We start from the raw sequence: 23785 nt of genomic DNA, 5'->3' as shown, positions 1-23785 counted from the left end.
AATTCTTGTGGTGGTTACTATAATAATATAAACGACTCCTTCTCATATCACAAGGCATAACCCTGGTATCGGAAACTATCAGGGACTGGAGGGGATGCATTGCTCTCCCTGGGAATCTTGGAGGGCTGCACCCCCATCCTCCTAACATTCTCCTCCATTTCCCCCTTTCTTTCTTTCTTTCTTTCTCTCTCTCTCTCTCTTTTCCTTTTTGCTGTCAGATATCCTCAGAACTCACTAGGGGACATGGGAAGCAATTTCACTATGTCGTGGCCCTCCCTGGGCCATTTTGGTATGATTAACATCAAACTTCTGCTCAGCCATGAACACACTGAGCTGTTGTGAAGGTGCAAGATTAAGGACTGCAAAACTCAGCAATATTAAAAAGATATTATTAAATAAACTTAAGACAGATGTAATGCTTCTAGTCCCTTGGTCATGGTTAAGAGATCAGGAACAGCTTACATATTCTCACTCCACCTCATGCATATGGATTGCACCACATCCCCTAATTTTAGTTCCACACTTTATTCTGAACAATTCCAAAAAAGTAGCTATGTTGCAGTAAAAACATCAAAGAATCTTGATGTTTGGTATTGCTGGATGTTTGTTGTTGGGTATGTTTGTTTTTTGCCTAAAACACGTAAAAGGATACAATTTTCATCCCCTTGCCTGTTTTTTGGAGGTCCAGGCATGTTCAGTAACACCAGCTGGGCATTTTGTGACTTGTTTAGCACAACTCCATTGAGCTTGACAGCAGTATGCATCCTTCTCACGTTGGACTGGTTTCTATGACAAAGCAACAATCAAAGTTGGATCAGTTGACCTCATTTTACTGATTGTAAAAGCAAAAGCTTCTGCTGCAGCCAAACATTCTTAAGCCATACAAACAGAGAATGCTTACTAATCAGCAGCTAATGTCATGTCTATTTGGAAAAGGAAAAAAAATACACGAGGGCAAAAACATGGCAGAATGCCTACAATTCAAGAAAAAGGACAGTCATCTGTTCGTGGGTTTTTGGATTGGTTCAAAGCCCCCGAATCAAACCTACCTGGCCTCCCATGAATGTGCTACATATATTTTGCTCACCATTTCACTTTCGAAGGTGAGGAGGGATGAATCTCACTGTGTATTTAGTATAAATGTTTTTGTATGTGCTTTCAAGAAAGTTAAAAGACTACTGTCAACTTCTCTCTTACAGAAATCTTCTTGCAAGACACATATTGTCATCACCACCCACTATGTACAATCTCATGCTATCCAAATGCACATGCTCCATCCTGAAACTCTGTGGCACACTATCCTACTCACAGAAACGGACAATTCATGAAGGCACAAGCACCAGTCTCATGCTGTGAGTTTATAGTGATAGTGAGAACACTGTTTTAAAACTAGCTTTAAGACCAGTCACTTCCTAAAAGAAATTCTTGTGCAACACGTGCATATTCTATGCTACTTCTCCATTCCTCAAATAGTCAAAGATTGTTTTCATCATGGATGAGGAGGTGCCTTCCCATCACAGCTTCCACTCCTCTGCTCTAGAAAAGGCAAAGTTGTTTTTTATGTTCACGTCCCATTTCCTTGTACCTTAGGATTTAACCAACAAAGGAAAACCGAAACACTCAATTCTCAGTATGCTGAAATCCTGTCAGTCACAATTACTTTCAAACATTTATTTTGGGAGCTCTAACAAAAAGTATCTCAAGGATACAGAAATATAGAATGTATAAAAAAATATAGAACCAAGGCTTGAACTGATTGTTTCCATCTCAGCATATTAGAATCCAGATTTTGTATCTCACACAGCTTCAAGGTTAGAAGACTGTCCTGGCTTTGTCATTCACTGAGAGCAATTTCAAAAGAAGGGACATTTATTTCAACAGGCTCATGAACTCAGATACCCCATTTAGCCTTCTGGGGCACCTCTGCATGACGGAAAGTAATCCACTTGCCTCACTTCCCAAAGATGCAGTCATGTTTTCTCTCTAGAAAAAGGCAACATCTCAAAATGCTATCATGACTGCACATACCAACAGATAACTTTATCAAACAGATGTGGGGTGATAGATATTTCCTTGTGTCTCAGGCTCCTGCTCTGTGAGGCTTTTGGTGGGATTGCGGGAATAAAGTGCCATTGCTAAACAGGGAAGCTAAAAACTGGTGTATTAATAAAATATCACCCATACTACTTTGGATTCTCTTATGTAAACAAACAAATACACACACAATAGGCTAAGTGGATCACTAAAGATAATCAGTGACTATTGACGTAAATACTGTCAGAGTTATCAAACTAACCATGTGTAACACACTAAACAAGGCAACATGAATGTCACTCAATAAAGTGAACCAATAACTCACTTTGGCATTTAAGTTAACAGTAAGTGTCCTTTGTTGTTGTGTGCAGTCAAGTTGTTTCTGGCTTATGGGGACCGTAAGGTCATAATGATATCATGGGGGTTTGTTGGCAAGATTTGTTCAGAGCAGGTTTGCCTTTGCCTTACCCTGAGGCTGAGATCAAGTGACTTGCCTAAGGTCACCCAGTTGGCTTCATGGCTGAGGGGGAATCGAACCTTGATCTCCAGAGTTGCAGTCCAATACTCAAACCACTATGCCATACTGGCTCTCAAAAGCAAGTGTCATTATTTTTGTCATATTTTATGCTCAAGTACTCCCAATAATGATGTTCATTAAGTTACCTTGATAAGAAAACTGAAGGGCCCAACTCCCTAAAAGCTCTCTGGCAGTGAAGGCTGAGTGTCTCACAAAATTACAGTTCCCAGAATTTCCAAGCATTGAGCCCGAGCAGTTAAAATTGTCTTAAACTGGATTATTTCTGCAGTGTGTTTTGGAACTAAGTCATCCTATCATCAACAGCCCTGCTCAGGTCTTGCAGACTCAAAGCCATGATTTTCTTGATCAGTTCTATCCACCTGCAATGCAGTCTTCCTCTTTTTCTACTGTCTTCTATCTTAACAAGCATTATGGTCTTTTCTAGTGGGTCATGTCTTCTTATGACTTGGCCAAAGTACAGCAGTCTCAGTGAAGTCGAAGGCTTTCATAGCCAGCATCCATAGTTTTTTGTGGGTTTTTCAGGCTATGTGGCCATGTTCTAGAAGAGTTTCTTCCTTTCACCAGCATCTGTGGTTGGTATCTTCAGAGAATGCTTGCCTGGAAAAAGTTGGGTATATATATATATATATATATACAGTGTGAGCCTGGGAATTCAGGAGTGATTTGCATGTGTATTGTACTATTGCTGATGGAAGACCTCAGGTTGGAATGGAGCTTCTTCCTGCGGTGCACTTATGATGCCACGAAGCACCAATGGTGCACTCGCGACGTCATAAGCGCCGTGTGATGTGCGGATGCACAGCATCCACTACGTCAATATGGAACGGCCGCTGCCATATTGTACGTATTCACTACGTACTAGGGTTAGGGGGGTGAGGAAGCACCGCCCCTTCTTAACCCTAATACGTAGTCAATACGTATTTTATGGTGGTCTGTAACCTGCCAATGATCACCAATTAGCAGACATTAATCCTCTTTTGCATTAGCCTCCCAGACTGAAGCCTGCCATCAGCACAGAACAAGACACATGCAAATCACTCCTGCATTCCCAGGCTCACACAGTATATATACACCCAACTTTTTCCAGGCAAGCAATCTCTGAAGATGTCAGCCATAGATGCTGGTGAAACATCAGGAAGAAACTCTTCTAGAACATGGCCACATAGCCCAAAACGCCCACAAAAAACAGCAGTCTCAGTTTAGTCATCCTGCCTTCTATAGAGAGTTCAGGCTTGATTTGCTCTACGACCCAATTATTTGTCTTTTCAGTAATCCAAGGTTTACTGGATTCTTCTCCAGCACCACATTTCAAATGAGTTCATTTCCCCCCATCAGCTTTTTTCACTGTCCAGCTTTCACAGACAGGAACAGAAATTGAAATATGATGACATGGGCAATCCTGACTTTGCCATGACCGTGGAGATACCGAAATCCACAATCATATGAGTGATTGTAATCCAGATCTGTGCCCTTTCCTTTTAAAAATTCTCATGTTTATATTTTGAAGAGTTTCACTTCTGACTACAGATAAAGAGGAGTCTTCTCTTCCCCACATTAAGATTGAATTATCTCCTGGTTTACCCAACTGTGAGAGTAAATGAACCTAGTGGCATCATTAGGGTTGGTCTTACCCAGTGCGGTAACCATGGTGTCACCCTCGCATTGACCTCCTCAATGCAGAATCCTTAGTAGTATTTTTTTTTGTACTAATGTTACTTATAAATCATAATTCCCAGGTATCACTGAATGTAACGTAATAGCTGTGACATAAACAACTAGCAAAATTAAAACTACACTTTTAAATTACAGTATCATGTGCCCAGCCTCACTGTATTTTTATGTACATAATTTCATGTGGTTAAAGTGAAAATTTGGTAAGATGTGATGTTTTAATTTTTAAAAAGCTAAAAAAATTAAAATTAAATTAAAAAAACCTGGGTCCTCTCCTTTTTCCTCCTTCTGAGGCTCAGCCCGCTCAAATCCCTCCAGAATTTCAAAAGGATGCAAAGCAAATGTCATATCCCATTTCTGCCCAGGCGAGCAGTGGTGTCAACCCCTTTAGGATTTTATCTGGTATGGTCCACACCCCTTGCACTCCCCTAGTGATGCCCCTGCTACTGACAACCAATTTGCAAGAGAGCAAATGCAGACATGTTAACTGTGAGGAAGTATGGAAGAAATCATAGATCGAATGTGAGCATTAATGGATACAAATTATTCTCTGCCGCATAGTTGGATTCTGTGCAATCAATAAAGGGGCAGAAAATCTGTTTCTGCATGCCGATCACATTTACTGTGTCAAGGATGAATAGGTGCCACACAATGATGACAAGAGGATGGATACATATGAAAATGTTTTTAAAAAATAAATAAGTATAAAAGAGAAAGAACATCAATGCTCCGTGGAAAGATTTTTGATATAAAGAAATAATGACTCACAGAGAAAAATCAAAGAACAAAATGATGGAGATAGTCAGCAATAAAAAAATGCTGAAGAAAGCCTTTAGTCACACTTCAAAGTGGGGAAATAGAAGATGTTGCTAAAGGAAAAAATATTGCCTTGCCACTTTCTTGAGGTTGAATGATCTGCCACAACAATGATATGTCTAGCCATATTAACTTCTTTTGATAAGATAGTTGGCTTTTTAAAATGTGGGAAGGGAGCTTGGAGGGGAGCAGTACCACAGCAATATTCTCACAAATAAAGCAACTGGAAAATGAACAATGTTATGGCTTAACAAACCCATTAGGCTGGAAAAATGTATTTCCCCCTTTTAAAAGCCACTCTGTGTCACTGCCATAATCCTTGCAATTATGTCAATGTTAGCTTATCCAGAAACTATTGTGCATCTGCTAATTGAGATAATTAAGGGAGAGGAAGGTATGCTCCTGGGATTTTGATGAAGGAAATGTCAATTGTTTTATACAGGCAAATGGTGACCTTCCTTTTATGAGACATATAATATGATTTACTCTGAAGCAGAACAAAAATATATAAAATAGAGATAAGCCTAGTAGAAAAAGAAGGAGAATGTAAAAAAATAGGAATGCTAAGCCATTGCATTCACATGCTAAAACATATATGGGCACATTAAAAATTAAAAGCAGCTAATTTGAAGAAGACATGCAACAACAGTTAAACAATAAAGCACAGAAAAGCAGGAAAAAAACAACCTAAATTAAATCAAATTTGACTTACAGATTTCCCCATTCTCTACATGGAAAAGAAACAGATGTTTAAATATATTACTTTATGAATACATAGTTGAGTGACATTTTCCCCCAGTATAGCAGCATAGAATACGCTGGAATTTTATTTATGTCTCAACATTTTAATCATTTATAAATTGCATCTTTTATGGGCTTTACCCCCATAAAAAAGTAAACTCTAAAGCATATCTGTGTTTTCAATAAAAATATGCATTATTTGTCTCCCAAACATTTTTTACAACTGTATGACACTATTCTTGATGCCTTGGCATAACTAAGGTTGTCCTAATACATCTGGATTCCTTTCTTGTGCCTTTAGTAGCTCCATGAAAAAAGACAGATGTAGTGTAGTTGCACCTTTTGTACAGAAGGAGCCAACGTGAACCTGCATAGATGTTATTTCTCAAAGAATACAGTACATGATTATTCCTATAAACACCATTTATCCTTCAACTATCTAGTAAATGTTCTCATTGTGCTAAATTATGATAGATGCAGTATTTATAGTAGTATAATTATGGATCAAATAAAATATATTGTTTTTATTAAAAGCAGAACTTATATTAAAAGAAGCACTTCAAACATCCCCCCACAGCAGATAATAAATGCAGCAAGCTGCCATAGTTTTATCTTATTGCTGTATATATAACACCAACTAGTCTCTTGCCTTTTTTCAAACAGAAAAGGAAAACTATTTTTTCCTCTCCAGTTATTCAGAGTTTTTTGTTTTATTACTGCCACCATTAGGGAACAATTACTTAGTTTACATCACCATCTAGTGGTTAGAGAAATATTTGTTCACGTTAAATCCTATTTTGGGAGAAAAGGTGGGACATAAATCCTATTAAATAAATACATACATTTATTTGTTCTAGTGACACATTGCCACTGAAATAAGAATGTAGCCATGATTTGTGTTTTACCAGTAAAAGAAAAATACGTTCACTGAATAAAGCTTAGAAGTAATTCAATACTTCTCAGAACAGAAGTTGTCTTTTAGTAATGATTCTAGATCTATTCATGTTTCTTGCATGCCATTAATCCCATACATTTTCCCTTAATTTATGTCTGTTGCCAACTCAGAATGCTCCTGAAATTCAACTCCTTTAGTCTTTACAATGTGCATTAGTTGTGAATTTATGTTGTGTTATTTCTTGCTATTGTAAACCACAGGTGGGTAACTCTCATAGGTCTGCAGCTGCACTGGCATCCCTCTTGTATTCTACTGCAGCAAAATTGAAAGGAAAATGATGAAGTGAAATAGCACTTCCAGGTTGCAAGATTTCTATATGTTTGGTGACACAGAAAAATCCATAGGGAGAAAGATAAGGCAGCTGCATATGTGGATATGATTCCCAATAGGTTTCCAGGAAACTCTCCACAGGAAAATAAACAGCAACAGGTTAGAGCAGTGGTCTCCAAACTGTGCTCTTTAAGGGATTTTAGACTTGATATCCCAGAATCCCAGACTACTGGCTAACATGACTGAGGCTTCTGGAAGCTGAAGTCCAAAATCTCTTAAAGGTTAGAGCATGTGGTGGTGGTGATAGGGAGAAGTGGCAGCAAAAAGGAGCTTTCAGATCTGGGACCCTACTTAAGCTTTGTGATCAACTCTGTCCCTGGATGCCCAGGTTTCAGTAATGGCCAGGAGTGCATTTGCATAGCTAAAACTAGTGAGCCAGCAGCTAAATAGTGAGTCACCTGTGCCTGTTCCTTGAAACATCATATTTGGCTAAGGTGACACCCATTTGGACTACTGTAACATACTCTACATGAGGCTGTCTTTAGAAACTGTTTGGAAACTTCAGTGGGTTCAAAATGTGTTGGCCAGAATGCTGACCAGGGCCAGTTATAGGGACCATTATAACTCCCTTGTTGAAACAACTTCAATGATTCATTTCCAAGCATAATTCAAAGTGTGGGTCATGACCTATAAAGCCCTATATAGTTTAAGTCCATACTGAGACCATATCTCCCCTTACAAACCTGTAAGAATTCTAAGATCATCAAGGGAAGACTTTCCCTGAGTCCCACCACCAGATTTGTGGATGTGCTTAAATAATAGCATCGTAATAAATGCCTGGACATATATATGCATGTGTGTGTTTGTGTGCTGTTCATTTATGTGTGCATATGCACATTCACATTTTCACTTGCATCCCAATGTTGGTCCCAACCAGAGGAGACCTACTGAATCAATGGAACTTACATAATTTCTGAGTTACCAAATTTCTATTGCTTCACTGAATGAACTGGAGTAAACCCACTGAATGAATGGAACTTATATAAGTGCTGACTTACCCTGTATCCAGTGATTCAATGAGTAAGTAAAATGCTGAGAAGAATGTAGCTTTGTTTATATAATAGTAACTGAATAAATGTCTGGATATAAACTTCAATGCATGGACTAACGCTTGGACTTGGGTCTTTGCACTTATCAATCTAACACAGTCCAATCATTATAGTACTTAAACTACGTGCAGAACTACTTACGGCTTCATATTGAAGATATCCTTGTAATTTGTTGTACTGGTTTCTTTATTTTTGTGCTTTTCAGATATAAGTTTTTCTTTTGTCCAGGTCATTTGTATTTTTTCTGGTGTAGATAGAGCACTGTGAGATTTAATCATTCCTGTTGAGTGGGATGCAGTGTTTCTATCATGAATTAATTGAGCCTAATCAAAAACAAACAAGCAAAGCAAAGCAAAGATCAGCATTTTTGGCAAGTCAGGGAACACAGAATTGGCAGAGGCCTCTTTTCATACCTTTATTCATCCATTTATTCTCATATATATATATATATATATATATATATATATATATATATCCTGCCTTGCTCCCAACACAAAACCCAAGGCAACTTACAAGGTTAGAATAAGACAGAGCTAAAACCCAGATGACAGAAAGTTTAGCACATTATTAAACAAACTATCATATTAAAACAACATTAATTTTTAAAAACATAACAGTCATTTAAAAAGATAACAATATAGAAAAAAATACAGCAGACATCCCTGGGGGAAAAGATGTTTCTATGTTCTAAATATATGTGCTCTGAGCATAAAGGTAGTTTATTTAAACTAAAGGTAGGAATTGTGCAGCCCTCAGGCATTGTTGAACTGCAGCTCCCAACATTCCTCACCATTGGTTACAATGGCTAGGGTTGACGGGAATTGCAGTTCTACAACACCTGGAGGGCCACACAATTCACATATCTGATTTAAAGTTATCAGAAGATCCATTTACACATTCAAGATGGTTTAGATCTAAAGATTTATCTAAATAGGGGCGAGATCTGTCTTTAAGTGGCCCACAAAGGAAGGAGTTCACATAACAGCTGGCATCGTGTTAGGACATACACAAATGTAAGTCCACCCTGTGGCTATGTATGTGTTGCTGTGTCTTTCTGAAGTCGGATATTCTCTTCTACCTTCCACAATGATTGGACCCCCCTCAGGACTCAGGATTTTGCAGCAATGGTCCCCTGAACAGCCATTCCATAGTTGGCAGAGAGGAATTAGAGAAGCATCTTGCTGTGCCCCATAGCCAGACACAGACCACTGATATAATCTGCCAAGACCCTGGCACATTTCAGCCAAGGTCTGTGTCCAATTATGGGACACAGCCAGGTTCTTCTTTGAGTCCTCCTCACAGCCTCCACCAGTCATAGAATACCTGTTCAGGGAGACTAGCAACACTGTGAGTCGTGTGGATAGTGTGTCTGAAGCTATAGTAGATGGGATGATATGTACTCATTTGAAAGACAAGAGTAATACATTTATTTATTTATACACACATAATACCCATACCCTGTCCCACACACATTTTTTTCTAGGAGGTTCCAGTTCACAAGCTATACCTGTAGAAATTGTGAAACATATACTAAGCAGCCATTAGAATTAAATCAGCAAGATGTTAACCATCAAGCACCACCTGCTAAGATAAACTGTCTATATTGTTTCAACTATATGATCATTTTCAAACAGTTGAAAATACATGATAATAATTTTGGAGGGGTTCAACATTCAAATGGATATATATGAACATCAGAAATAAGTCAACCCCCTCCAAAATTATCATGTATGTTCAACTATCTCATTATCCCTTTAAAGCTCTGGACTGGGTTTTGATTAGCTGTGTCTTTACATAATCCAATGATGCGCATGTCATTCATTACAACACTGGATTGCCCCATCTGTTGTTCTTTTAACTTATTTTCTTTTTGAATTAGTCTGATATCTAGGCTGAAGTTTTTGCTGTGCATAGATGGCTACTCTCCTTGTTGCCTCTCCTCTGAAAATCTACTCCCACCCCACCACTATATTTATAGATTTTCTTCTGTTAGGTGATGTTAGTCCATTTCAAATGCAAATTTGTACAACTTGCAAGGCTTGGTTGCATTATGAATGTATGCAATTTCTCATAAAAGCTATTCTCAGGCTCAGATATGCAATCTGATCTTGTATTCCTCCCTCCCTGGTGCCTTGAATGCTGCCACAGCATCATCTGGAAGTCCAAATTTAGCATTCGGCTCAGAATTTTAAAACAAGCCCACTTTTCTTTTTTTCAATTTCTTCTCCTCCTCTTCCTCCATCAAAACAGCTTGCTATGCAAGTCCAAGTTATGAAATAAGCTCAGAGCACTTTGTCTGTTGCCATTTCTCCTCCTTCAAGAGTTTGGAAGTATTTTAGAAATCAAGACGTTGCCATCCAATGAGGAAATAGAGAGATGGAAGATGCCCCTTTCCATCTGGTTGTTATTCCTGGAGATGTAACCACACTGCTTTAAATGGCTTGGCATGGAAATTCTTAACAAACACCTGGCATTTGGAATGAAGGAAGGGAGTGAGAGCTCTGGTTTTATTTCCTACTGATGTTAGCCATGCCTGCCACTAGCATTTGGTCCCTAACAGATTGGTCTTCAAGGGAAAGTGGCTAGTCCCAGCAGAAAAAAGACTGCTCAACCTTAAAGTGAAGACTGCTCTACCTTTAAAGTTAAAAAATGTCAGAAAACAGCAAGAGGATTAGACCAAGAATGGAATAATCCATCACTAGTGAAGCCATAAGTAGTAATAAAAGAGTTTACACCCATCACACAATTGCATTCCATATAATACTCACTATATATAGCATACAATAGGTGTGCTAGCAGGCAGTAGAAGGTAACAAGTAGTAGCATTTCAGTAGCAACACACTGATGTCTGAGCACTGCTGTTTGCATACAGCAGCATCGTAGAACATATTACATATATTTTCTACTCGTCAGAAGATGACGAGAGGGAATTCCATCACACAAAGTCCAAAACATCAAGAAAATGTTCATTACAGAGTTATTAAACATCATGACTGTACACAAACAGGTGAGCATCTCTTATCTGGAATTCCAAAATCCAAAATACTTCAGAATCCAAAACTGTCCATATGGGTAACTGAGATAGTGACACTTTTGCTTTCTGATGGTTCAGTGTACACAAACTGTTTCATGCATAAAATAATGAAACATATTATGTACAAAATTACCCTCAGGCTATGTGTATAAGGTGTATAAGAAACATAAATGAATTTCATGTTCAGACTTGGTCCCATCTCCAAGATACATGATTATGTATATGCAAATATTCCAAAATCTGAAGGGGGAAAAAACACACTAAAATCCAAAACACTTCTGCCCCAAACATTTTGGATAAGGGAGACTCAGCCTATATATGCAACAACTTAATTAGAAGGAGCTTTACATTAATATTCAAATCACTGCATACAATGCTGAAACACACTTGATCTTCCCAAAGTCTCAATTACATTATCTAAGTACCCTAAAACACAGGATTTGCATGTATGCATACTATTAGTTATTATTACACATCTCAATTTTATGAATAAGAAGTCATTCTATCTTCATATATCTTTTAAAAAAGCTCTCCAATAAATGCAGAACAGTGCAAAATGATGAAGCTAGAAACAGAATTCTACAAACAACTGTGCCCATTTGATGCAATAAGGAGACATATTAGAAGCTTACAACCAAATATCTAATATGTTTTAACACGCAGGTTACAAACTGTTACCCAAAAATCCTCAATCTGCTTAAACCACTAAGGATGAATACATCAAACACAAAAAAAATATTAAAGGGAATGGTAACATTAGCTACAGTGTTCTAACTTTACAGTATTTCTTTCTACTTCAGACATCAACACATAATCTACTGAAGGAAAACTACAAAAAGAACACTTCACACGTCTATGAACTAAAACAAGGGTATTTAGAGTGGAACAGGACTCACACTTGAAGTGCCACTTTCAAATTGTACAACAAAAATGAAAAATTCTACAATATGAAAAATATTTAGAAATCAAATAATTAAACTTAGTACTAAAAGGAGCCCTAGTGGCATAGTAGTTATATGCCTGTACTGCAGCCACTCACTCACAAACTGCAAGGTTGCAAGTAAATACCAGCCAAGGGCTCAAGCTCAACTCAGGATTGCATCCTCCCAAGGTCGCTAAAATAAATACCCTGCTTGTTGGGGGCAATCAGTTTACACATTGTAAACTCCTTAGGGAGTGCTTAAGTGCACTGATAAGTGGTACAGAAATGTACATGCTATTGCTATTGCTAAACCAAACAGAAGGAATATGTGAGAGAAGGTATAATTTGGCACAGAGCTAAATGTACATCTGATCTCAAATAGGAGTTTAGTGATGCTAAACTGTGAAAAATTGTTTGGTTTAAAACTGTGATTCTAAAAAGTACAAGAAGCAAAATCTGCATATGTCATCTACATGAAATTGCTGGACAGGTTGATCAGAGTTTTGGAGAAAGGTATCAATTGTATGCTCATGATACCCATCTCCATTACTCCTTTCCACCTAATTCCAAGGAAGCTGTTTTTGTACTGAACTGGTGTTTGGCAGCTGTAATACTGGACGAGGGCAAACAAATTAAAGCATAATCCAGACATGATAGAGGTGCTCTTGGTCAGTTGAAAGGCAAATGCAGGAAAAGGGATTCACTCTGTGTTAGATGGGGTTACACTTCTCCTGAAACTCAGGTTTGAAGTTTGGGGGTACTTCTGGATTTATCTGAGGCTCAAGTTTTGGCAATAACTAGGAATGTGTTTGCACAGTTAAAGCTAGTGCACCAACTGCACCCATTCATTTCTGGAAAAGTCAGATCTGCCACAGTGGTACATGCCTTGCTTACATCCTGTGCTCTGTGTGGGGTTCCCTTTGAAAAGTGCTCAGAAACTTCAGTTGGCCTAAAGAGCTGCAGCTGGAGCTGCCTACAGCGAGCACACAATTCCCTTGTTGCAACAGCTCCATTCGCTGCCAGTCTATTTTGGGGCACAATTCAATGTGCTGGTTTTGATCTATAAAACCCTATACGGCTTGGGTCCAGGTTATTAGTTATGTCCATATCCTAGAGTAGACCACCCACTAAGATGACCAAGGCTGCATTCACACTGTAGAAATAATCCAGTTTGACACCAGTTTAATTGTCATGGCACAAGACTATGGAATTCTGGTTTTGTAAGACATTTAGCTTTGTGTGTCAGAAAGCTCTGGTGCCACAACAAACTATAATTCAAGAATACCACAGGATTGAGCCATGACAGTCAAAGTGGTGTGAAACTGGATTATTTCTACAGTGCAAATGAAGTCCAAGGCAGTTTCCATGGTATAACCAGATCTAAAAATGGATTAGATGTGATTTGAATAATCTCTTTCATCCAGAACAGACTGCAATGGAGCAACCATTAATCTCTCCAACAACTTGTCCAAGGCAAATCAGACACTGTAAACAAATTTTCCCATATCACAAGACCTAAACATGTTTTTTTCAATAGGGCTATTTTCAGTTGAAATCTTCAAATCAGCAAGAACTACAGAATTCCTCAAGAAGAGATTAACCACCTCTCGGACAAGTTTTCACAAGCTAGGACAGATATGAGCTAAGAAATCCACTATGGTTAACACTTACTACATTCTTTTATAGTCAGAATTATTAAACTTTGGACCAAAACACACTGCAGAAATAATCTAGTTTGAGACTGCTTTAGCGGCCATGACTCAGTGCTAGGGAATCCTAGAAATTGTAATTTATTGTGGCACCAGAGCTCTCTCTGACAAAGAAGGCTAAATGTCTCACAAAACTTCAGTTCCCAGAATTCCCTGGCTGCTAGGGCAGTTAGCGGTCTCAAACTGGATTATTTCTGCAGTGTGTTTTGTACCGTTGTTTAAATTCTACTTTCCAAGCATGGTTAACATCTATCTAGAAATAACACTACACCATGGTTAAAAGACACCATGAATTGCACAAAGGAGTATGTGTATGTGGGGGGAGAATAATGGATAATATTGGCACTGGCCCCAAAAAGAAAGCATTGTTTTGTTTTGTTTGTAGAAAGTTCATTTTTCATGTTTCAAAAGATGTTACAGAAAATAACTTGCTTACTATTTATCTAATGCTTACTTCAAGAGAAATGATGGTGGAAGGTAGCAGTTTATCTCTTAGTAAGTTAAATACCTCAATCACCTCTGAATCTATGAGATTTTTAAAACTTTATATAGAGTTAAGATGCCAAAGATTGCTTAGTAGAGGCAATATCTTGCTGAGAACGAGGAGGGAAGAATATAAGAATATAAGACAATATAAAATAAGAATATAAGAAGGTAACTGTTTTTTACTGATATAAAAGCAGAGAGAAGTAATCTGAAGGAAATCCTGCATGTGAAATCACATCAGTTAATACTTCTTAATGTGTGAATAATTTTTAAATCACATCTTCTTGATGAAACTATACAATTATGTTGTCCAGGCACTACGTCTGGACTACACAGTTCTCTGAATTAACTTAAACTGCCATAGCTGAATCCTACGCACTCCTGGGGTTGTAGTTTGGTGAGCAACTAGAGGAGTTCTCCAGATGAGAATTTTAAATATCCTTCCCTATGCTGCAAATCCCAGGATTCCATAAGATGCGGACAAGGAAATTGAAATGGAATCTAGTGCTATAACTCTGTAGTGTAAAAAGTAAGACATTGTGGGGATAAATACTCAAACATTTCTATGGCAGTGAGCAACTTGCATACATTTTTGAAAAACCTCTCTAGCTAATCAGGACCAAATAGATCTGAGAGCCAGTGGTGTAGCAGTGTGAGTGCTGGACTAGGACTCTGGGAGACCAGGGTTTGAATCCCTGCTCAGCCATTGAAACCAATTGAGTTTCTCTGACTTAGAGGAAGGAAATGGCAAACCTTCTCTAAATGTTAGGGTTGCCACAGGTTTACTTGAAGGGACATAATAACAACAAGATAGATCTGATAATGTAAGGGTAAGTTATTATGGATTCACTAAGTGAACTGAGTGATCCTGTCATCTCCAGTGTGTCATCATATATACAGTGATGCAATAAAAGTAATTTAAAAAAAACACATCAGAAACAATTCATAGAATCATAGAATCACAGAGTTGGAAAAGACCACAAGGGTTATCCAGTCCAACCCCCTGCCATGCATGAACTCAGAATCAAAGCACCCCCGACAAATGGTCATCCAGTCTCTGTTTAAAGACCTCCAAAGAGGGAAACTCCACCACTCTCCAAGCGAGTGTGTCCCACTGTCAAACAGTTTACTGTTCGACAGTACAATTATCTAATTTATACAATTATCTAATTTGTTTAGTTTTTCAAGAACCAAGTTAGAATTGTAAATCGTTTGAACCATGCTTATTTATAGCATTTTCTAAAAATACAGTTTATCAATTAGAGCTGCTATTCTTTCTTTATAAAATAATGGTTAGTAAGAATTAGAAGAACAGGTTAAAGTTAGCAACTTGTAAAAGTATGGTTTATAGTGGCACTGTAAGTGTGGTAATGGGGAGGGATCAACCAGGTGATACAATTTCTACCTCTTCTTGAATGTTATTAGGTAGCAGACTGTCTACATCTTGAGCAATACATTGTGGGCTAGAGCGACTCTTCTTTCTGATTGAGCCACGAGACACGTCAGTGATGCTCTGAATCTGGGATAGGAAGATCACCAGGCGCAACCAGCGTATAGAAAAAGGATATCATTAATTACATTAGTACATGAAATACAATACCATTTAATATTTTTTAAAAGAAAATGAATTTGTTCAGCCCTGTAACAAAGAATCATACATTTGGAAGGGATCACAAGGGCCATCCAGTTCAACCATCTTCCATGCAGGAATATACAATCAAAGCACTCCTGACAGATTACCATCCAGCAAAGGAAGAGACTCAACCATATTCTGAGGCAGCATATTCCCTGTGAAACACCTCTTACTGTCGAGAGGTTCTTCCTAATTTTTAGGTGGAATCTCTTTTCCTGTAACTTGAATCCATTGCTCTGCATCTTAGTTTCTGGATCAGCAGAAAACAAACTTGCTCCATCCTCAATATGACATCCCTTCAAATATTTAAACAGGGCTATCATGACACCTTTTAATTTTCTCTTCCCCAGGCTAAACAGTCCCTAAGCTGTTCCTCACAGGGTTTGGTTTCCAGACCTTTCATTATTTTGGCTGCCCTCCTTTGGACACCCTCTTGTTTGACAACATACTTCTTGAACTGTGGTGCCCAGAACTGGACATAGTATTACAGGTGAGGTATGACCAAAGCAGAATAAAGAAATACTATTATTTCCTTCGATCTAGACACTATTCTCCTATTGACGCAGAGAGCATCACCTCCTTTTCACAGGCATTGCACTGCACTGTAGATGTTCGGCTCTAACATCAAGATGGGATTAAACGGGGGGAAATATTTCTAAAGGCAACCTAATTATGCTACAATTATGTCCAAATGTTTAATAACATTAAGAAAAGAAAATTTAAATATATCTATATTTTGGAGATGTTTTGGCCAATTAAAATTTGAGTGTAAGTATTCAGAAATTAGAGGTCTACTCTACATAGGCCAGTTCTGGTATCAGAACTATCCTGCCCTTAAAACTCTTTTGCAGTCTGGCTCTAGTCCACCAGTAACATGAAATAAATATTCTGGACAGAATGCTTTTTTTAAAAAAGCACACTGAATATGTTTTACACCAAACAATATTATTTGTTTAAGATACAAAAAGAGAAACTAATTGCAACAGTAATAATTACTATATGCCCACCAGGATTTTTGTTCAACAGCAAGCAAATAGAACATGAAATCTGTTAAAGCCACAATAGGCTTCAAATATCAATTATTATTTTTCTGAAAAGAAGAATGCAATAAAACAAAACAAAATTCAGAGTCAGCCATATTGTGGGAAATAAGCAAGAACTTTTACATTTATTTTACTGGATGTTAACAAAAATCATAGGTAAAGACTGTGGCAGCCTATAATCACTAGCTTTAACATTTGATTGCTCTCAGAATTTTCAACACTGGATGACTGACAGAGATGGAACAATTTTGTTCATAATATTTTAAATCCTAACTTCCTAGTCTAGACAAGCAAAGAATTCACAGTTCCCCCCAAAGACCCACTAATAAGGTTTAAAGGTTGGACCATGATAATTCACTTAAAAAAATGATTTCCATTTGAGTAAGTTAAATTGTAAGTAGTTTTTCAAAAGTGTAAAGATTTTTGAAAACTGGAAATGACCTTAAGAGAGAGAGAGAGAGAGAGAGACTAAGTGTGCAGAATTACTATTAAAATTTTATAGTATTATAACATGGGACAGAACGATAAGTTCAGTTCTGTTCATTTCAATGGGGTTTAGAGAACAGAAGTCCTGAATCCATTGTCCTGGACACTTACTGCTCCTTGAATCAAGACAGATTCACTCTGTCTATAGGAATATTCTCGACAAGGGCAACAGTGTTCTTATTGATAAGCACCAGGTTTGTTCAATCTGCTAACATAATTTTCATTTTTTACAAGGCAAGAAAAATAAAATTAATTACCTCTCTTTCCCTTTCATTCTTAGAGAGCTGCATCTGTTTTAGCATCTGTGATCTCTGTTCCATCACAAGAGTTTTTTCATATGTGAAGGCTGAAATATCATTTTCAAACTGGAAAAATAAATGATAATTATTAGTACTGAAAGGAAACAATATACAATCCTTCCTGGTATTTGAAAGATACCTTGGGACTACCTTTGAAATAGCCTTTTGCAACGATATTGATGCTTGCCACTGTAATGCTCCTAGCCAGATTTGAATTTACATTTAACTGCTACTGAATTTTAAAACTGATGCAAGCAACTGTACCATCAAAAAGAGGCCATGCACTTTAGGGAAAATCTCATTTTAAAAACTGATTTTCTGCAATTAATATCTTGCCAGTACTTAATACTGAAACATACATGTAATTATTTTTGCAATAAACTTGTAACACTAGAATACACACTGAATATTGTGTATTCTTGGATAAATACTGTATCCTTTAGTCCATATATTCTCACACTCTCCTTCCTGTTCCGCTCAAGCCCCATAGGAAATAATGCGGTGTGTGCTCGCAGTGGTGCACTGCACAAGTATGCACCCCATTATTTTTGCCTGGGCTTGCCTTCCACATGAGCTCAAAGCTGCGGAAGGCAAGCCTGCCTATAAGGAGGGCCAACTGTATCTGTCTAATCATCTAATCACTGCACAAGATAGTGTCCTCATCATAAACTAGTTTTAGAAATGGAAAATATAATGGCTCACATCTTATCAATCCTTCTCAAAAGTTTGGCGGGAGGGCATGCAGACGGTGCGTGTTCCCAGAGCAGCTGGAAGCCATGTGGAGTGCTCACATGGTCAGGAAAAGCATGCCAAAAAAGGAGTAGTGAAAAGCCCTTCCTTGCTGGCGGCCTGCTTAGGGCTGTGCCGATTGGGGTCCGATTGATGCTGGAGCTGACAGAGGCCACTCCAAGCTGCCTGTCTGCATGACCCGTAAAGACCTCATCGGAGTTAGCATCAGAATAATCAATTTGATCTCCCCCACAAGCATACTGCTTACAGACATTTAGAAAGAAAGGAGAGAGAGACATCTGGGGACAAATTACAGTTTGTCTTTGTCTTTTATTACTACTGTAATGTTCAAGTGATATGGTGGAGCAGATGTTAAATGCCGGTGTTGCAGCCACTCACTCACAGCCACAAGGCTGTGAGTTCGATTCCAGCCAAGGGCTGGACTCAGCCTGGCATCTTTTTGAGGTTGCTAACATGAATACCCAATTTATTGGGGCAATTGGCTTACATGTTGTAAACCACTGAAATGCAGCTTTTATTTCTATTGTTATATATACATTTATGAGTTCTGGCACATTCTTTTTTAATGGTTTTATAAGCTGTTTTCCAATTCTCTAAAGAGAGTGAAAAGTAGGAGCAAACATACATATTCATCTAAGTCACTTTTTAAACTAATTTGTAAAGTCTTAATACAGTACCATTTCAACAACTTCCACCTCAGCATTAAGTCGAAGATGGTATAGAAACATCTGAAGATCTTTTTTCATTTGAATGCTGTTGTCATCCATTTGAGCCACAGTAAAGATACGCATTTTGCATTTTTTCCACACCTGTCATCAGAGAACAACATTTCATGAAAAAATGTGAATTCAATTTCCTATTAACTTTAAACTTGGTACTTTATGAGTCCATTAGAGTGCTAAGATGGTCCAGAGGGGCCCTTCTCTCTGTCCCACCACCCTCACAGGCCTGTTAGGTGGGAACAAGGGAAAGGGCTTTCTCTGTGGCTGTTCCCATGCTCTAGAATTCCCACCCTAGAGAGGCCAGGATGGCCCCATCCCTACTCTCCTGTGGTAAGAAAGTTTTTGTCAAACTGATGAGGGCTGAGCTTTTAAATGCTGTGCAATTCAGATGTCAAGGTTTGTATATAGTTTTAAATACATTTTAATATTCTTAACTTTTTAGTTTTTAATTGTTTTTAAACTATATATTATACTTTTTAATGATTTTATGTTGTTTTTAATTTGTACTGTTTTAAATTTGTTGGTAGATACCTTAGGTCCCTATATTGAGAGAAAGGATGATGATGATGATGATGTAATAAAACCTAGAGACTGCTCTTTACTAGTATTCTCTGCTGTTTTTTTATCTTATGCAACACTAAACATAAAATGATGCTAATAATAGGAAGACATTCTTTGCAAGCTTTAGATTACTAGCATTCTAGTACAGGATTCCAACTGGTCAACAGAAAAATGAAGAAGATCATAATCACTGCATGCCATCTCCAGCAACTGGATCTTCTCCATGTAAGGATCTTTCCAAGTTTTCAGGTACATATGATACTTTATCCACCAAAGAGCACAATTTTATGCTTACACAAACACTTCTCAGTGACTGTCTATTGTTAACTTGTTTCCCTCACCTTCTAAAAGTTACATTATACAGTGGACCCTTGTTATACACTGGGGTTTGGTTCCAAGCTCTCCCGTGTATAACAAAATCCGTGTATGCTCAAGTCCCATTACATATAATGACATAGCAAAATGGTGTCCCTTATTAAAAAAATGGAAAATCAAGGTAAATTTATACTTTTTTGGGACATTTTCAAACCGTGTATGCTTAAATCCATGTATAAAAAATCCGTATATAAGAAGGGCCGACTGTAGAAATATCCTGTATAAAAAATATTTAAAGTCATAGTTGATTGTAACAAGTACTTATTTATGACGTACCAAAGATGATAATAGTTTTCATAAACAAATGTTCCATGTTCTCAGGAGCTTATACAACAAATGTGTTCATTTTAACAAAAAGCTTTTTAAAGAAAATTAATGTCAATACCTTGTGTTGTCGAAGCAGGAAAGGAAGTAACATCAGCATACCACCATCATGAACAATCCACCATACATCTATGTTACCTTCACTAAAGCGCTCTTGATTCATTGGGAACAAATCTATGTTTTTAGCCACTAGAAGAGCTTGACGGGCAGCTGTTGTTTCTCGTACAGTGTCTGAAAGAAGAAACAAAATTGTTCAAACTATACAAACAGGAGCCATATTATTTTAGGAAATGCAAAATAGATGCCATGTTAAAATTGTGTAAATGTTATTTCTTACAACTTGAAACAAAAATTTATAGGCATCACTGGAAGACAAAATTGCTTTGTAATTACATCTAGTCTGCTTGTTGATTAAATTGTGTTGGTAGCTGAAGTGTGATCAATGAGATGACAAAAAATTCAGCAGTTAATAACACTAGGTATAAGAATAATACTTTTCAAAGCTCTCCTCCTTGTAAGTAGAAACCAAGGGCCGAAACAACTGACCGGGATGGAGCAGCCTCTGGCTGGTTCGGCCACAATCAGACTTGAACCATGGCAACTACATGGCCTGCTCCGAAAGCAAGTTGCTGCCTGTAGCCCTAAGCCACACATTGCAGAAGCCAGATTAAAATGGCTCCTTTTTGCTGTGGACTGGAGCTTGGAATCGGAGCAGCTTCTGGATGCATTGGGGACCTGCGTCACATAAACATCACACCCCCAAACTGGCAGGAAGCTGCTTCTTTTGGCTTGTGTGTTTCTGACCCTAGTGTAGCATAGACTCGGACAGAGCTTTTCTACTAGGAGGAATATTAAAAATGCCGTTTTCCACCTGAACTTTATACCTTCTCAAGATGAGAGCATCTTGATGTAGTTTTGAACCAGGTCTAAATAAAATATTTTAAAATTGAAAATGTCAAAGATAAGAACTAGCCAAAGCTGAATTCCATTGATTTAAATAAGTAAAGTAGGAACATCTGCAATTTTCTCTCTGAATCTCAATGTCACAACTTTGGCTGGATCATGGCCCAACCCTAATACACTGTGAAATTCTCTTTTTATGGAAATCTAACCGGCTTTTTCCCCCAAAATCTTCAAACATTATGAGATCAGTTGGACGAAATGTTAAAATAAATTATTATACAGTGCGCCCTTACTTTTCGTAGGGATCCGTTCCAGACTCCCCCACGTAAAGCAAATACCGCCTATGCTTCTGCCCCATTTAAATGAGATGTGGCACTGTGGTGGTGCACGCGTGCCATAGGCGCACTCCCCATTCACTTCTATGGGACGCATCACCCCTTCTCCCCACACGGCTTTCAGCATATGCTGAAAGCCGCGTAAAGTGCACCCACATATGACGCAGGAGCACTGTACTACATGTCATCAACATGTATATATTGACTCTACAGTAATACATACCCACAAAATTTTTCCAAGAGAAGTGATTATCAGTTTGCTTCCAAGACTGAGGCCATGCCATCAAGACAGTGTTATGTTTCATCCCTCCAAGACCAGCAGATTGTACCAAATGGGAAATTCCATCTCTAACACTGGATGATACCACAATCTGGCAAAATCCCTTGGTTTTCTCTACTCCCATTAAGGATCTAATATTCTGTTAGCAGAAAGAGACAGTTGCATATATAAATATTTATGAATTCTCATTTAAGACTTACACAGGTATTTACACAGATGAGTGCCAGCATGTTACAGTACTGAACAGTCTTAACAGGATGTATATTGAGCTGTGGAGCTTTTAAATTATTAAATAACTTTGCTATCCATCATACTGAGAATTAGGGTGACCTAGTATTTTTTCATATAAAAATATCCTGCCCTCTTAACAGGAATGTATAAAATCTCAAGGAAGGAAGTGGGCTTCCAAATTGGAACTGATGCTGAGGGGGAAGGTATGCTCTTTCTCAACCATCAGATGCTGAAAACTGGGAGAATTAAGGCCAATCTGGTTTCCAAACATAGGGTCGAAGCACACAGCTGTTAAAGAATGGCTGGAGGCCCCTCTGGCCTCAGTCAGGATGGGACTACAGGGACTGCATGGCCTGTTCCCAAAGCAGGCTACTGCTGCGGTCCCAAACCAGCATTGCCAGGAGTCTGATATAATTCACTCCTTTTTGACCCAGTCTAAAGGACTGGATTGCAGTGCCAGAGTAGCTTCCAGTGACTTTGGGCATGTCCATCATTTGAACACCATGTCCCCAAAGCAGCCAGAAGTTGCCTTATTTGACCCATGCAGTTTGGGTCACAGACATTCATGACAAAAACAGGCACCAACACAATTTGCATACATGGCAATTCAAGTGGAAAAACATTTTCACTACATGAAGATTAATCTCCATTTAGGACAAATGTAATGTATTGTTGCATCTAAAAGCAGACATAATTTATCATGAGTATTGAACAAGAAAAAGTATCTTTCATCAGATGCATTAAACTTGGTAGACCATCACCAACTACTTTGATGCATCTGATGAATCTTCCTTGTAGAAGCTCATGTGATGATATTTAGATATTTAGCTTTTTCTGACCAAGACTGCTGGTGCCTCACACAACTACAGATCCCAGGATTCTGTAAAATGGACCATGGCATTCTGGTGTCAAACTGCATTATCTCTACAGTGTAGATGCAACCCATCTACACTGCCTGTTCTATATAACTCAGGACCAATTGGAGTGATTGCATTTCTTATTTGCTATGGTCAGAACGGCACCACTGTGTTTCTCAAGCTAACATAAATGAAGATTTTTAATTTGGACATTTATCATGCAATTTAATATTTACCATTTAAAGATGCAAAAACTGCTGCCCTACTTAACTTTTTTGAAATTGTTCATCTGGGAGGATGAAGCCAGCATTTCCTGAAACCAGCATTTCAGCCTTTTGTAATTTCACTAGAGAAGAAAAAGCTGAATAATTGTAATCTACTGCAGTGATTATTTAGCTAATCACAAAAATACTAGTTTGATTTTTTAAATTAAGTAAAGTATTTGCATTAGTGGGGAAGAAGACATGTGTTAAATGAAAATATTTGAAGGCCATAAATGAGGAAATGAATTACTGAATTAATTATCACCCATGTTATCTGGAAATGAGATGTAATTCTTACAACGAGGGTGCAAAGAGGACTACTGGGTATAATTAGATGTGAAATCTCCTTCTGCGATCTAGGTTACAAAGTTACATAAATTTAATACATTTATAATATCACATAGCTTCTGAGATTAGAGAAATCTGTATATACTAAAG

The 23785-nt window shown here is 37.9% G+C and overlaps 1 protein-coding gene across 6 annotated transcripts in view; it reads right to left on the bottom strand.

Annotated features, from left to right (window-relative positions):
• LOC149316866 (solute carrier family 12 member 7-like) overlaps positions 1–23785 on the bottom strand; it is a 126854-nt gene that overhangs the window by 1508 nt on the left and 101561 nt on the right. For 5 of the 6 annotated variants that reach the window (XM_089516415.1, XM_089516416.1, XM_089516419.1 and 2 more), the window contains 7 exons: positions 21940–22135; positions 20540–20709; positions 19174–19305; positions 17705–17812; positions 15691–15804; positions 8276–8457; positions 653–786 (listed from right to left, as the gene is read on the bottom strand). In XM_089516415.1, coding sequence (XP_089372541.1) covers positions 653–786; positions 8276–8457; positions 15691–15804; positions 17705–17812; positions 19174–19305; positions 20540–20709; positions 21940–22135 — 1036 coding nt within the window. The remainder of the gene's footprint in view (positions 1–652; positions 787–8275; positions 8458–15690; positions 15805–17704; positions 17813–19173; positions 19306–20539; positions 20710–21939; positions 22136–23785) is intronic. The other variant, XM_089516418.1, reaches the window with a different exon arrangement.

The sequence above is a fragment of the Sceloporus occidentalis genome, unplaced genomic scaffold (assembly GCF_023333645.1).
Source record: "Sceloporus occidentalis isolate IW3139 unplaced genomic scaffold, rSceOcc1.0.p SCAF_3, whole genome shotgun sequence".
NCBI lineage: Eukaryota > Metazoa > Chordata > Lepidosauria > Squamata > Phrynosomatidae > Sceloporus > Sceloporus occidentalis.
This window is presented reverse-complemented; position numbering and strand designations above follow the sequence as displayed.